Here is a 16,635-nt window from a genome sequence, read left to right on the forward strand (position 1 = left end):
GGTAGTTGCGGCTGCAGTGACTGTTATGAGGGCTGTATTAATTTGTTGGGTAAGATCCTTAACAGCTGTTTCAATATCTTCTTTAGATTTTACAAGTGGTACAGGACCTATGAATTTTGGAAGTATTTTGGATAATTTATCCCATGATATGAATGCGTGTGGGGGATGGGACAGGTTTTCTTGGTTTCCCAGCTGTAGCAGTATAGGATTATGGTCAGATGAAAGGTCATTTAGTGTCATCAAACTGTGCTGGAGTCTCACATTCTGTAATATGACTATGTCTAAGACATCAGCAGTGCCATGTGTGTTGTGATGAGTAGGTTCAGTGGGACCTTCCACGACTGCGTAGCTTGATCCAGTATAGTTAGCGAGTGTATGACCATTTTTGTTGGTGGTTCGACTGTTCCAGGCAGGGTGTTTGGCATTCAAGTCGCCAGCAATGATGACAGGCTCTCCAATGCCAAGGATAGCATCCAAGTCCGAAGGTAGTAAAGATTTTAATGGAGGATTGTATGCTGCGTAGATTTTTAGTCTACCAGCCGAGCTTGTGAGAACCTCCACGCCTGTAACCTCAAGATTGGTAGTAGTTGGGATGTTTACAGTGTGGTGACTAATGTAGTTCTTTATTAAAATTGCAGTGCCTCCACCTCTGTAGCCTAACCTGTCAGTTCTATATATATCATATCCTCTGATTCTGGGGCAGTCAGCCGGTCTCAGATGTGTCTCACTTATCAAGATGATGTCTGGGTGATGTCTTTCGGTGAATTCTTGAATTTCTAATATTTTGTTTCTCAGGCCATTTGCATTCCATGCGACTATCTTTAGGGAATATGGGGTGATTTTGTGTCTATTCATTAGAGAGTGCAGCTAAGATGGACTGAGATTCATGCAGAAATCTTTTTGTGGAGTCTAATGATGGGTTTGCCTTTACAAAATCCTGTAGCATAATTGTAAGAGATGCATTGATGGTAGCTGCCAGATTTGGAGTTGATGTCCGAAGGTTCTGGCCTTGCCTAGTTTTTGATGAGCGAGCCACATCAGCGTAGGATCTTGTCTGTTGTTGATGACAGGTTGTTTTAAGGGCCTCAGGCTGCGGAGTTGTAGTGGATGCTTGCGAACTGGTAGAGGAGTTATTCTGATTGCTAATTTCTGTCTGTCTGTTTTTTGGATGTTTAATACATCCTCTATAGTTGGCTGGGTGGGGTCCACCACAGTTGGCACACTTAGCCGGGGTGGATTTTGGCTTGGTGCAGGTGTTTGTGGGGTGGCTCTGCCCACATTTTAGACATTTGAAGTCTGCTCTGCACAGTTTCTGAGCATGGCCGAACTTCTGACAGCGGTGGCATTGTCCTGATGATGCCCTTTTTCTTAAGGGCTCTGGGCTAATCTTGAGGCCACAGACTGTTGTCAGGTTGTAAATATTTTTGTAGGCCTGGTGAATTTCTACCAAGACCAGTGGCATTGGAGTTTTATCAGCTCTGACCATTCTGCTAACTTTAACGGGTGGCAAGTCTTGGGAGCTGAGATCTTCGGCTATTTCGTCCGTAGATGTGTTTTCGGAAATACCTCTAAGTACCACCTTCAGGTTTTTCTCCGAGCTCAGGGAGAAAGTATGGTATTTAACCCCTTTTGAGTTCATTTCGTTCGTTAGCCTTCTGTAGTCCAATACCGTGGTGGGGTGGATTTTAATGCCATCGTCTGTGTTTTTGGCCATTTTGTAGGATATCTGTTGTTCCGCCATGGTTGTCCTAATAGTTGCCCACCTGTGTTTTTCACGAAGGATAATGGGGGGTACTTTTTCCTTGGTGGAGGCAGTCGAGCCTGAATCGGGACCGTCTTCTTCCATTTCGTTTTGTTTGGGTGGGTCTGTGGTTGTTCTGCGCTTCTTTCGCGTGCGGACATCCTCGAATTCCGAGGAATTTAAGTTCGTCGGGCGCAACTGCTCCTCCATATTAGCGGAGTTATCATCTGTAACGACTGTGGGGGGAAACGTATCATAAAGTTTTATTTTCCCTGGCCAGTTGGTGCTGAGTACTTCACCTAGTCTGAGGAATTCGCGATACACTTGCTCGAATATCGTCTCATCTATTTGATTTTCCATGTCGAAAAGTATATGTTAATTACAGTGAAGGGAAAAAAAAAAAAAAAAAAAAAAAAAAAAAAAAAAAAATCGCTTACCGTGCAGTTGTAATTCGGCTGGTATCTTCGCGATGCTCTGAATTTTCCGGGTGTAATCACTAGCACAAATATCAGGATCACTGAAGTTCATCAGCGACAAGTGTCTTGTAAAATCCAGTTCAAGATCGCCTCCTTTTCGCAATCACAAAAATTAATCAAAGATCAGATCCCTGAGCGCACGCTAGTAACAAGTAACTAGTAACATTACTGGCTTAACGGGTGAAGCAAAAGCTTTTCATATTCCCGGCTATCTTAATAGAGACTGTGAGTAGAAAGAGTTTATGAGCTAATTGCTCGCCCTCAGCAGGCTAGGAGATTAATCCTCAGTGAGGGGTTTGAGGATGGCTTTAGGTCTTTTGTGCTTCGAGTAGTCCATAGCATCATAGTCAGCAGCCAGTTGGATCAGTCTGTTAGGGTGCACAGTTGCCTTTGAAAAGAATTTGGTTGCTATAGTCTGCATGAAGGTGTAGATATAGGGGACCTCCGTGTCCCGGTGCAGTCGGACAGTTCGGACGAACCATGGAGCGCCCAGGATCATTCTGAGACACTTGTTCTGAATGCGTTGTAATTTAATGATATTTGAGTTTGAAGTATGGCTCCAGGCCGGTGAGGCATAGGTGAGTATTGGACGAACCATCAGTTTGTATATGAGAAGTTTGATTCTGGTGCTCAGCTTACTGTTTCTGTTTATTAGCGGATAGAGCTGGGCTATGGTTTTTGACGTGTTTACACAGAGAGTCTTGATATGGGAGTTGAAAGTCAGTTTTCTGTCCATTACTACACCAAGATATTTGATCTCTGTTTTCCACTGAATTTTTGTGTTAAACAGGAGAATATCTTCATTAGGAAGCACTGATCTTCTAGAGAATAAGACGGCTACGCTCTTCTGAGGGTTCACCTGGAGTCGCCATTTGGCAAAATATTGTTCTATTTGTAGTAGGTTTTCTTGCAGTTTCTTGATGGCTAAATGAGGCTTTAATGATCTGGCCAATATCGCCGTGTCATCAGCGTAAAGAGCTTTAATTGAAGATAATGGGTTGTGTGGGATATCATGCAAGTATAAGGAGAATAAGATCGGTGCTAATAAGGATCCTTGTGGAACTCCAGCCAAGATGTGTTTCTGTGCAGACACTACTCCACTTAATCTCACTTGCATGCGCCTATCGCAGAGGTATGTCTTGATGAGTTGAATGATTCCGATTGGAACACCGGATGATATAAGCTTGTATAGCAAACCATAATGCCAAACCTTGTCAAATGCACTGGCTAAGTCTAGGAAAACAGCCCCAGTGCATTGACGCCAGTTAAAACCTGTAATGATATGTTCCACCAATCTGTGTATTTGTTGAGTGGTACTATGCAACTGTCTGAAGCCAAACTGCTCCTCAGGCAGGATGTTTAACTGGAGTACTGAATCTTGAAGCCTAGTAAGAATTACCTTCTCAGCAATTTTTCCGAGATTAGAGATGAGACTGATTGGTCTGTAATTTTGTGGCAGAGTGGGATCCTTTCCAGATTTATGAATTGGTATTATGTACGCCAGTTTCCAGTAGGAAGGGAAATACTTGTAGTGAAGTATGGAGTTGATTATGTTTACCAAATGAACAATAGCTTTGCGAGGTAGAAGTTTTATAACTTTGTTGGAGATGCCGTCGGGTCCAGGAGCCTTTTTATTTTTGAATTTCTGAATAATAGCATATATTTCAGCAGGTGAGGTGGGTGTGATTTGAGTAGAATGTGTGGGAGCAGACTTGAGTGAATATCTGACATTACGGTGTATCTTGTAGATATGACTAATGTCAAGGTGACTGTATGCAGGTTTGCATTGATTTTCAAGATGATTCGCTATTGCCTCAGCTTTATCAGCATCGGTGTGGATGAGACCTGAATCTGTTTGCAGAGGGGGAAGAGGTTTGTTTTTGTTCTTGATCTTACGGATAAGATTCCATACAGAGTGGTTATCAGTGGAGATGGAGGTCAGTTTTTCTTCCCAGAGTTGAGATCTATGAGTTGCGAGTGCATCTCTCACTGCAGAATTTAACCTATTTAAGATCCGCTTGTCTTGTGGTGCCCTAGTGTTGTGGTATCTTTTCCTAGCCCTGTTTTTTTCCCTAATCAGATTCATAATATCTTCGGGCAGATGGTTGGGTTTGTGGGTAGTTACAGGGGTAGTAACTGCTGCACAGGCTGCTGTGATCTGTTCTGTTAGATTTTTGACAGCTATCTCAATTTCCTCTTTTGATTTAATGATGGGAACAGGACCAATATATTTTGGAAGCATCTTGGAGAGCCTTTCCCAGGGAATAAATGAGTGAGGGGGTGGAGATAATTTTTCAAGATTTCCTAATTTTAATCGTATTGGGTTATGATCTGATGATAAATCATTGATTGTCATTAAATTGTATTGGAGTCTAATGTGCTGCAGTATGGCAATGTCCAATACATCAGCCCTACCATAAGTGTTGTGATGGGTGGGATCAGCAGGGCCTATTACGTGAAGGTTGTTGAAATCAGCATAGTTCTGTAGTATCTGTCCATTTTTGTTAGTGGAGTGGCTATTCCAGGTAGGATGTTTGGCATTTAGATCCCCTGCCACAATGGTAGGCTCTCCAGTATCAAATATGGCATTCAAGTCAGAAGATAGTAATGATTTTTGTGGTGGATGGTATGCTGCAAAAATTTTTAATTTGCCTACTGAGCTCGTGAGAATCTCAATGCCAGTGACCTCAAGAGTGGAGGTGGGAGGAAGGTTTATGGAGTGATGTGAGATAAAGTTCTTGATGAAAATTGCTGTGCCTCCACCTCTGTGGGTTGATCTGTCAGTTCTATATGATTGATATCCGTAGATTTTGGGATTGTCTGCTGGTCTTAGATGTGTTTCGTTTAGTAATAGAACATCTGGCCGATGCCTATGGACAAAATTTTTAAGTTCTAGGATCTTATTTCTTAAGCCGTTGGCATTCCAGGCTATTATCTCTAAGGATTCTGGTTTTAATTTTTTACTGTTCATTAGTGAGCGCTGAAATGATGACTTGGGTGTCTTTGAGGAATCTGTTAGTAGAACTTTGTGAAGGATTAGATCTGCTGAAATCTAATAGCATATTTGCCAGGGACGCGGTGATGATAGCTGTCAAATTTGGGCGTGAAGCTGGCTGTTCTAGGGATGTCTGTTTAGGGCGGGTTACATCCGCATATGACCTGGACTGCCTTTTTAGAGTTGTTTTTTGAGGGAACTCAGTTTTCGGCAGATGGGCTTCTGAATCTTTATTCTGAACTTTAGGAGACTGTGAAGTAGCTGCAGATGTAGGTGAGCTAATGGAAGGAGAGAATGTTCCCTCTTCTGACCTCCTATTACGTGGATTATGTAAACATCCTTTGTAGTTGGATGTGTGAGGGCCGCCGCAATTGGCACATTTAGCCGGGGTAGATTTTGGTTTAGAGCAGGTGTTCGTTGGGTGACCAACCCCACACTTCAGACACTTGAACTCTGCCCTGCACATTTTCTGGGCATGCCCAAATTTTTGACATCTGTGGCATTGCCCAGTAGAAGCTCTCTTCCTTAACGGTTCTACCGAGATTTTCAATCCACAGATGGTTGTCAAGTCATATATGTGTTTGTGGGCTTGACTGATTTCGATCAGCACCAGTGGCATTGGAGTCTTGTCCCTCCTGGTCATTCTGCTGACCTTGATTGGTGGTAAATCATTCGAGTGCAGATCCGCAATGATTTCATCTATGGAGACATCCTCAGGTACGCCTCTAATTACAATCTTAAGATTTTTTTCAGAGCCGAGCGAATAAGTATGGTACTGGACCCCTCTAGAATTCAGTTCTGCTGTCAACCTACGGTAGTCTGAGACAGTGTTGGGGTGGATTTTGACACCATCTGTGATATTCTTTGCATTGTTGTACGAAATCTTTAGGTTGTACATCATGTTCTTTATTGTCATCCATTTTTTCTTCTCACGCAGAATAATCGGGGGGATCTTTTCCCTTGCGGAGGTAGGAGAGTCTGCAGCAGAGCCATCTTCTACTACAACATCCATTATTGGTGATTCAGAGGTCGCGGTTTTTCGCTTTTTGCTTGCGCGAACCTCCTGAAAATTAGCATCAGCATGGTCAGTGCGGGAATGATCATCAGCCGCCGCTGATTCCTCAGCAGCGCCGCCCTGAAGCAGTTCAAGAAGCTGAGCATCGTCAGCATCAACCTCTTGGATTTCATGAACTACTACCTTGCCAGGCCATTTTGTGTGGAGCAGATTTCCAATGTGCTTGAAAATGGCCAGGAGCTGTTTAAAGGTGAGGTCCTCGTACGGTACATCTGTGGTTGGATCCGCAAGTTGTTCTGCGGAGCAGTACATGCTGTCCATTTCCACCGCACTATGGTAATAGACAGTTTCTATAACACAATGGCGATGCTGATGGCAGTAAGCCTAGCGTATCGCCGTTGTTTTAGAAAGAAAAGGTTAACTTACCTACTAGATAAAGCACTGAGGAAAATATGTGACTAATTATGGTAGCAAGCAATTAACTACTAACCCTAATGATTAAGCATAACTATAAATCGCTAAAAACATATCAAACCCGATTATAATTCACTATCAATAATACACGACACTGAACACTACAACACGAGCCGCCATCTTTTCGTAGCCTGAGCGCACGCTGATAACCTGATAACCTGATATGGCTTGATGGATTACAGTCCCTTGGACTTCTATCCCTTAATCGGTATGGAATAGTCTTGTATTAAGTGTTAGCGAGCACCTGGCTCACCCTATTTAGGGTTGTACGGAGGTACCAGAATCGATAAGCAAAGCAGCTTTCGGGCGCTTATGTTTCCACCTATCGTGTTCGTCATAATTAGATGACTCTTGAATGAGTTGATTTGGATGAACAGCTGCTTTGGCAAAATAAGCAGCAGCACTGTTATGGAGGAAAGTGGAAATACCTGGAATATCGGCATCTCGATGTAAGAGAGTATTTCTTACAAACCACGGAGCGTTGAAGATCATACGGAGGCACTTGTTTTGTATAACTTGTAGCTTTTAGATGTTAGTGGCGGAAGTGTGACTCCAGGCCGGCGATCCGTAAGTTAACGATGGTCTGATAATTGTTTTGTAGATCCGTAGTTTGTTATCAGTACTGACTTGGCTTCTTCTATTGAGCAGAGAATAGAGTTATACTATTGCAGAGTTTGCTTTTTTGCATGCGTAAACTATGTGGGAGTTAAAGTTTAAACGGTTATCAAGTTGAATGCCTAGATATTTGGTGCTAGATCTCCATGGGATGGCTGTGTTAAAAAGTTTAACTTCTCCAACATGAGATGCTTGTCTTCTTGTGAAAAGAATGGCAGTGCTTTTATCGGCATTTACAGATATTCTCCATTTTTTGAACCAGTCTTCTAAATTTGTTGCTGCAGTTTGTAATCGCTGAGTAGCTATATTAGGCCTGAGAGATCTGCTGAGAATAGCCATATCATCTGCACAACTAGCTATAGTGGTTAGTGATGTGCTAGGAACATCAGAAACAAAGATGTTAAAAAGAAGCGGTGAGAGCAGCGAACCTTGAGGGACACCAGCAGTGATGATCTAATTCTACGCAACTTAACCTGAATTTTACGGTCCTGTAGAAAGGAGTTAATAATTTTGGTAAGATAAAGAGGGATGTTGGCTGCAATTAATTTGTAGATGAGACCTTTGTGCCATACAGTATCGAAAGCTTTTGCAACATCAAGAAAGATAGCTCCTGTGTGCTGTTTCCAGTTAAAGCCTGTAGTGATGAACTCAGTCAGTCTGTGAATTTGCTGTGTAGTGCTATGTCCAGTACGGAAGCCAAATTGTTCTTTCGGAATTATGTGATTTTTATTCACCTCCTCATTAAGTCGGTTGAGAATGACTCTTTCTGCTATTTTTCCTAGGCATGATAGAAGACTGATGGGTCTATAGCTCTGTGGCATCTGAGGCGCTTTACCAGGCTTGAGAATAAGGAAAATATCGGCTTGTTTCCATCTTGAGGGGAAATAATGAATTCTCAGAATTGCATTGATAATCGCTACTAAATGCATGACAGCTTTGTGTGGGAGGGCTTTAATTGTTTTGTTGGTAATTTCGTCCGGGCCAGGGGCTTTTTTGTTTTTAAGCTTCCTAATAATTGAATAGACCTCTTTAGGTGAGGTGGGGCAGATATTTTCACAGCTACAAGATCGCCGAAGTACAGAACGTACCCTACGATGTATCTTTTCTATGAAGACTAGATCCGCTTGTGCATAATTAGGACGGCACTGAAGTTGCAGGGCTTGAACGAGCGCTTCCGCTTTTTCGTTATCTCTGTAAACAAGGCCTCTTTCTCCGTGAATGGGCTGGATGTTAGAGCGATCTGTACGGAGAGCTTTAGTCAACTTCCACAGAGAATTATCTTCAGTTTTGAGAGAACAGAGTTTTCTTTCCCATTGCTGGTTTCTGTGATCTTTTAAAGCGTAACGGACTAGGTTGGACGCTCTGTTTAGTTCTCGACGGTCTTGCGGAGATAGCGTGTTGTGATAGCGGCGTCTGAGCCTGTTTTTGTTCCTTATCAGAGCAAGGATTTCTGCAGGAAGTAGGTTGACTTGAGCTGGGGTAGAAGTAGAGCAAGCTGCGGATAAGCCAGCCTGTATTTTAGATTCAAGATTGTTGACTGCCGCGTCAATTTCTTCACGGGTGGAAATAGTCGGTACTGAGTCTATAATAGTGTTCATTTTAGTCTTGAATTTTGCAAAGTTTGTGTGGGAATGAGCTCAGGCTCCTCCCCTAAACTTAAGAGTACTGGATTGTGATCTGAGCTTAGCTCGTCAATCACTTGAAGTCGGAAATGATGAGAAATATTGTTAAAAATAGCAATATCTAAAACATCAGGTCTGCCGATCGCTCCGTAGTGTGTTGGCTCAATCGGGCCTGCAATAACGATATTTCTCTTCAAGGAAAAGTTATAGAGGATCATTCCTTTGTTATTAAAGCTTTTGCTGTTCCATAAAGGATGCTTGGAATTGAGGTCTCCAGCTACAATTACTGCTTCATTTGTATCTAGTAGCTGAGAGAGATCAGAGGGGAGTAGAGGTTTGCCAGGGGGGTTGTATACAGAAAAAATCTTTAAGCTGCCTGCATTGTTGGTAAGAATTTCTATGCCCGTCTCCTCGAGGTTAGATGTAGTAATCTTCTTAGTCTCATTATAGCGAATGTTTTTTCTGACAAAGATGGCAGTGCCTCCACCTCTGGCATTAAGTCTGTCATTTCTAAGTAACGAGTAGTTTCTGAGTTTGGGATTATCGCAGGGACGTAGGTGTGTTTCGTTAATGAGGAGAATATCAATTTGTAAATGATCTGTAAGCTCCTGTAATTCCAAAATTTTCCTGTTGAGACCGTTTGCGTTCCAGAATATTATCTGCATAGAATTTGATGTTAAAGCCGGATTAGTCATTAATCATGGAGAAGATGACTTGAGTATTCCGAAGGAATTTGTTGGTATCGGCCTGGCTTGGATTTGTTTTGCTGAAGGCCATTAGCATCTCCCCAAGTGAGGCAGCGAGTATTGCTGAAGAATTTGGACTGCTAGTTGTAGGGAGTACCTTAGTGTTACTCGAGGAAACCACAGAAGCATAGGATTTGTCTGGTGTAACTTTCCGCCCTTGGAATTCAGGCACGGATCTCACAATATTTTTCTGAGTGGGCTGAGTTAATTCCTGTCTAGGCTTTTGAAGGTTGGATGGGTGGAGAGTGCAACCCCTGTAGTTTGCAGGGTGTGGGCCACTGCAGTTCGCACATTTAGCAGGTGTGGTCTTTGGCTTGACGCAAGTGTGCGAGGGATGGTTGCCACCGCACTTCACACATTTGTAGTCTGCTCTGCATAGCATTTGCGCATGCCCAAATTTTTGGCAGCGATGGCATTGACCAGCCGATGCCTTTCTTCGTAGTGGTTCGGTCTTGATGACCAAGTTGCAGACTATTTTAAGATCGTAAATTTCCCTCTGGTCTTTACTGATCTCTACTAAGACCAGAGGCATGGGACGCTTGTCTGCGCGATACATTCGCGAAATCTTGACTGGCTCCAAGCCTTGTAATCTGAGGTCAGTAGCTATTTCGTCGGTTGTGATGTCTTCTACCAAACCTCTGATCACTACCTTGAGGTTCTTTTCACTCTTAAGTTGGTAAGTATGGTATGGAAATTTATGATCGTCCATAAGTCTGGTTAACTGGTGGTAGTCCGTTGTTCCTTCAGGCTGTATACGTACTCCGTCATCTGTGTTTTTGGCTGACGAGAACTTGATGTTGCTTTTCTTCATCGTCTCTGCAAGCAACGACCACTTTTCTTTAGATCGCAGTACTACTGGTGGGATCCTCTCTTTGGGCTGTATTGGTATAGTTGTCTCAGTGCTTGCACTAGATTGTGCTGATGTGTCCATTTGAGAGACAATTTCTTGTTCTGCAGCAAGAGACTCTTTCTTCCTCTTCTTTCTGCTGACTTCTTGGTAATCATTATCGTCTGTGTCAGCTGTAGCGGAGGAATTGACGCTGTCATGTGTAGGGCGAGCAGAAAGTTCGGAGGTTCGAGGGTCTTCATTCTCGACCTCCATAATCTGGTGAATTTCTACCTTTCCTGGCCATTTTGTGTGCAAGATGTTGCCTATTTGCCGAAAGATAGCGAGAAGTTCCTTGAAGGAGAGATCTTCATATGGTGAATCCATAATGTAGACTTGAAGTGGGGGAAAGGACCTGCCTTGTCCCTTCAACCACCGAGTGTTGTACTGGGCGGGAAACAGGAGAGAACCTGGAAAATATTTTTGAAGTTGAAAGGAAAAAGTCTTACCTGCTCTGATGTTCGAGCACGCTGGTGGCGCATCAAATAATCACTATTTAATTTCAGTGTTGAAATAACTCTGAATTAAACATTAAAAACAATTAAAAACAAAACTTAACTTCACACTGTACTACTACAAGGAGCGCTGATAAACACGTCTGAACTCACTGAAAAACAACAACAACTCCAAGGGTATTTGACGCCTGGGTGTAAACTTTTATCGTATGTAGCATTTACTGCAATAAATAAAGTATCAATGTTGCCACCGGGTACGGTGCCTTACCCTAGAGTTTGCGCAGCACAGTCACTAACCCTTCTAAAATCAGGGCAAGGCAACTGTTGGATAAGCTAAGGGTTAGATAAACTGCGACCATACATGTGAGATGCATAATAGAAAGAGCACAGGAATTTCAAAAGAATTTCTACCTTTGTTTACTTGACTATAGTAAGGCCTTTGATTCTGTAGATCATGTAAATATTTCCACATTGATTTCCAAAGAATCGTGTTAAAACAACAAACTTCGAGGACTTTGTAGACTTGACATTTTTTTATGTTTCAAATACCACTCTATATGCATCTGCGATGGCCAAGTTGTTTTGACACTTTGTTATAGTACATAAGTAAGTTAGTGAAACATGATCTCCCTTTAACAAACCAATCTGATAACCACAGAGAATATTTTTGTTATCAACCCATTTCTCTATCCTACTTCTCACCAATCTCTCTCTCTTTATCACCTTTACCACAAATCCAGATATACAGTTTAACCTATAAATTGAAGCCACTGCTCATTGCCACCTTTATGCAGTGGGACAGATTAACCATTTCTAATTATCTTCTTTAGGCACCGGTTATATTTAGAATTATTCTCATTGTTCTTTCAGATATGTATTTCCATTTGCTAATTTCATTTTGAACATTTTCATGTTATTATTCCTACACGTGATTTAGCTCTCTCTTGTTTCTCTGTCCACTGAAAAAATTTGATGTTATTTAATTTATGCATTTGCTTTTGTTTTTTTCCCTTTTCTGTTATGCAAGTTATGTTTTGTTTATTCTTTGCTATTATCAAATAAAGAATTTAATTCTTCCTGCTTTTGACTTCCAGTACATAATTATGTCTCTTTCGAATGCTTTTTCCATTGTTCTTTCTTAGTCAGTTGTGTGCATCTTGTATTCTTTCTAGGGGCATTTAATTTTTACATCATATAAGCAGGATGCTGGTCTTACTAGTTGATGCCCAGAGCAATATTATTGAAAACAGTTTTCCTTTAGACAAAAAGACTTAGCGAGGAAGAGGTTTTCATAACAAATAAAACATTACTACATCATATTACAACTGAAGTTTCATTGTGGAAGGAATACTCTTCTTGTAACATGTTTATCGCAAGCAGTGTAGACCTACCATGATTTCAAGAATTTGAATAGAATTCATTACATTCAGACAGTGAATTCCATTCCATCTACAAATGGCTTATATTCAAGTTCAAGTCAATATTTAGAATTAAAATAAACACACGAAGATGAGTTGATGTAATATCATATATAAGACAAGGGTAAATGTATTAGAGGAATGAAAAGATGATAACAGCAAAATCATAACAGTGAAGATTAGGAGGAATTTAACATTGCTAGCATACATAATGTCAACAGAGCTAATCTAAATTGATAAGGTTTGGGGACTCTTAAATGGAATGGAAGAATTCGGAATCACAGCCAAGTGATTGATAAAAAAATAAATAACCGAAGAATATAGAGATGTTTAATGCGGTTAGTAGTAATTTCAAGTCAGAAATGTGAACTCTTATTGACATCCTGACTAGAGTAGCAAATTTGCGGCTAGTAACAATGTGACTATATCACAATATCCCTTAAGGGATATATATGAGGAATAATAATCAGCAGCGTGATATTTAGAAGTTAAAAAAAAAATTGCGAATTACCTGAATTATTTCTCACACCAAAATGTCAAAAACTATTTTCTACTGCCGATTGAGAACATGCACTGTGGCCAGTTGGCTGGGAAATTGTCTAAATCTAAAGTGCATTTTTATTTCCAATAATAGGTGTCAGCGGAATTTAGACCTTTTTGAACTGACAAAACGACCAGTAAAATGCGCGTGTGAACAGTCGAAAAATCAGTCACTTTAAGACCAGATGAAAAAAAAATAATAATAATAAAATATAAAGTCATAAATGGCGGTGGTTGTTGTGTGTTGAGGCGTAATTAAGCGCTAAGAACAATGATGCTTGTAGATGAGTGAAGTGCCCTTCAGCGGAGTCATTATTTCCTTATGTTAATTTCTCTCGACTACGGATTGCTCCATGTACAGTCTGTGTCTTTGTGTGCATAAGTTTTATAATTTTAACTTTTCTTAATAATAGATTTGTGTACACCCTTTATGGTAGAAGATGAAAAAATAAACTAGCATCTACATATTTTATGCATTCATAACATACTTAACTTTTTATTAATTTTAGTATTGGTTAGTGAATTAAGTGGTGGAGACAGAGTTTTGTAGAGTGGGTGCCCACTTATATACACACGGGCACTTGTGCATCTTGCTTCACTAGAAACCCGCTGTACGTGGAATTATAACCGATGAGTACATCCCTTAAACACAAGTCTACATTTCAAGCAAACTAAATATATTTTCCCTATGGTTGACATTTCGTCTCGCAGCGGAAGTTTTATCATTGAATTAGGCATAATTTTTCTCGGTAGAGAAAAAAAAAAATTATCGCTGTTTGTTTCGTCAATGATCGGAAGAAACTCTTTAATAAATATTTACCTTCTGATCAAAACATAAATGTCTTTCTCACGGATTAAAAACAAAACCGCTGCAGCCATAACGCGATGAAAAGTTTTCAGTAAACACCGTCTCCTTTGATGTAGCAGACGTGAAATCAATGAGGTAACTGATTTCATATCATGCTTTCAAGTCTACGAATTAAATCAAAAGTACCAAAAGTAAGATTAAGAGAATTATGCATTATGAAGAACATAGTAGACCTGAAAAGGCGCATTGAGAAATGTACGATCAGGCTCCCTTTATCAGAATTTGGTGGCCCTGAAAAGGGCCGTTGTGTTTTAGTTTCCCAATTTAGGATTTCTTTTCTGTCTTTTTGGGCAGAAGCACAGCCTGGATGTTAGGAAGAACACCACCTTGTGCAATAGTCACTCCTGAAAGCAATCGGTTCAACTCTTCATCATTACGGATGGCCAATTGAAGGTGACGAGGGATGATCCTACTCTTCTTGTTGTCTCGAGCTGCATTCCCCGCCAATTCAAGGACTTCGGCTGCCAAGTATTCGAGCACAGCGGCCAGATACACCGGAGCACCAGCACCTACACGCTCGGCATAGTTACCCTTACGTAAGAGACGATGGATACGACCAACGGGAAACTGAAGCCCCGCACGGCTAGAACGAGTCTTGCTCTTTCCCTTCACTTTTCCTCCTTTACCACGGCCAGACATCTTTTGCGGTACAGTAGTAAACTCAAAATAGTAAATAGTGAAATTTCCGGTTCGCACCGCTTTTAAGCTTGCGCAATGATTGAAGTGAACATCAGCCCTCAACCAATCGCAAAAGCGAAATGCAGTTTCCGTGCGCTGATTGGCTGCTATCTCCACAAGTTGATATCTGAGCAATCACCCTCCTAACGATATGAGAATGTATGGGGGAGCGAAAAAATTAATAAATTAATTTAATTTCCCATATTATGCAAGTTTAATAAAAGAATTTTTAACATTTTATTCACTGAATCATACAATATTAATGGTATTATAACAATAACATATTACTCGAAGTCTTCGGAATCCATTGAGGTCTTCGTACAGCAGCAAATCTGTACGATAACGAAATATACGACCACATCTATGGAGGCCGAAGGCTAATTTTCTTGTGAAATTATTATTTTTTTGGAGTCAAATTGGATATTTCATTTTTCTTAAAAATCTTACTGAAGAAAGTTCATAGTCTGTTACAATAATTACATTTGTAATTAATATTTACAATACCTTAAAACTGTTAACAAATAAAGTTCACAGTCTGTTACTTTCATGAGTTTCAGGTGGATTACAATAATTACATTTGAATTAATATTAACAATATCTTAACTGTTATTGAAGAAAGTTACATTTTTGAAGTTCTCTATTACGTTCAGTAGTTATTGTAATAGTATGCGAGAAGTTCGGCCAATCAGAACGCACTACGCTAGGCACGCGCTGTATTTTTCTATAAGTACCGGAAAAAGCGCGCCAACTTTCATTATTCTGCTTTTCTTTACAGAAAGACCTGTCAGTAGCGAGATAGTGAAGTAATGGCACGTACTAAGCAAACCGCTCGTAAGTCTACAGGAGGAAAGGCTCCACGAAAGCAGTTAGCTACCAAAGCTGCTCGTAAAAGTGCTCCTGCTACAGGTGGGGTGAAGAAACCCCATCGTTATAGGCCTGGTACAGTCGCTCTCAGAGAAATTCGTCGTTATCAGAAGTCTACGGAATTACTGATTAGGAAACTTCCATTCCAACGTTTAGTCCGTGAAATAGCTCAAGATTTCAAGACTGATCTGCGTTTCCAGAGTTCTGCTGTCATGGCTCTTCAGGAAGCAAGTGAAGCATACTTGGTGGGTTTGTTTGAAGATACCAACTTGTGTGCAATTCACGCCAAGAGAGTGACCATTATGCCCAAAGATATTCAGCTGGCTCGACGTATCAGAGGAGAACGTGCTTAAATTAAGTTTCAGAAACGGCCCTTTTCAGGGCCACTAAATTTTGATAAAGGGATTGCCTCTACGTACGTACTTCACACGCACTTGCATCTCCAACCGATTCCATAGTTGTTAGGAGAGAGGTATTATAATATGATATGTCCCGGAGTCCTTGAATAAGAATTTTCTTGTTGACACTAATCCTAATATCTATGTAAAGCCAAATAATGAGATAGCTTAAGATTAGTTAGATTAATTATAAAAGTTCCCTTTGAAAGCACTCTTAGCTGTTGAATCTTTGATCTTGATAGCTAATTGCGTTCTTTTATCTCATTTATCACAATCAATGCATAGACATGAATTATGGTGGATTATGAGTAACACCCGCAAAGATGAGTGATCTATAGAATGACTCCTACTTTGGAAGGGAGTTACATAAGTTGATAGCCTGAGAAGTGCTAATAAGTAGCATTCATCAAATTAAAATTAATTCAATCAAATTTAAAATATCATCTGTCCATGAGTTCCAGGCATCAGAATGTGATAGTTTTTATCCCTTCGGATTCCGTGATCTGCCTATAATGTAATATAATATATATAATTATTATAAATGTAATGTATTTTTTTATTTTTGTATTTTGGATGATACATCTCCTGAGGCAGACCCGAAAGCCAACACAATTTTACTTCCTTCATATGCTTTCCAGAATACCTGGTTTTCTTTTTCCAAATGGCTTGTACTTTAAGCATTGTTTTGGTAATTTTTCTGTTTTCATTCTTTGAACGTGTTCCTGATTCTTTGTTTAATTCTTTCATAATTTCTTCGTATCTTTTGTTATCAAATAGAGTATACTTTGCAGTTTTTCTCATAAACTTCATTTTTGCTGTTGTTAATCTTCGTTTGTCTGTTTGT

At 40.5% G+C, this 16,635-nt stretch overlaps 2 protein-coding genes across 2 annotated transcripts; one reads left to right on the top strand and one right to left on the bottom strand.

Moving 5' to 3' along the window:
- Positions 1–14,115: 14,115 nt before the first annotated feature.
- LOC150097160 (histone H2A) lies at positions 14,116–14,539 on the bottom strand. Its single transcript, XM_090406726.1, has one exon. It carries the CDS (start codon positions 14,488–14,490, stop codon positions 14,116–14,118), a length of 375 nt encoding a protein of 124 aa, XP_090262852.1. The 5' UTR covers positions 14,491–14,539.
- Positions 14,540–15,335: 796 nt separating this feature from the next.
- LOC150097161 (histone H3) lies at positions 15,336–15,784 on the top strand. Its single transcript, XM_090407733.1, has one exon. It carries the CDS (start codon positions 15,336–15,338, stop codon positions 15,744–15,746), a length of 411 nt encoding a protein of 136 aa, XP_090263859.1. The 3' UTR covers positions 15,747–15,784.
- The last annotated feature ends 851 nt before the right edge of the window (positions 15,785–16,635 follow it).

This window comes from Typopeltis vanoorti, chromosome 17 (genome assembly GCF_054136105.1).
Source record: "Typopeltis vanoorti isolate ZY-2024b chromosome 17, IOZ_Tvanoo_1.0, whole genome shotgun sequence".
Classification (NCBI taxonomy): domain Eukaryota; kingdom Metazoa; phylum Arthropoda; class Arachnida; order Uropygi; family Thelyphonidae; genus Typopeltis; species Typopeltis vanoorti.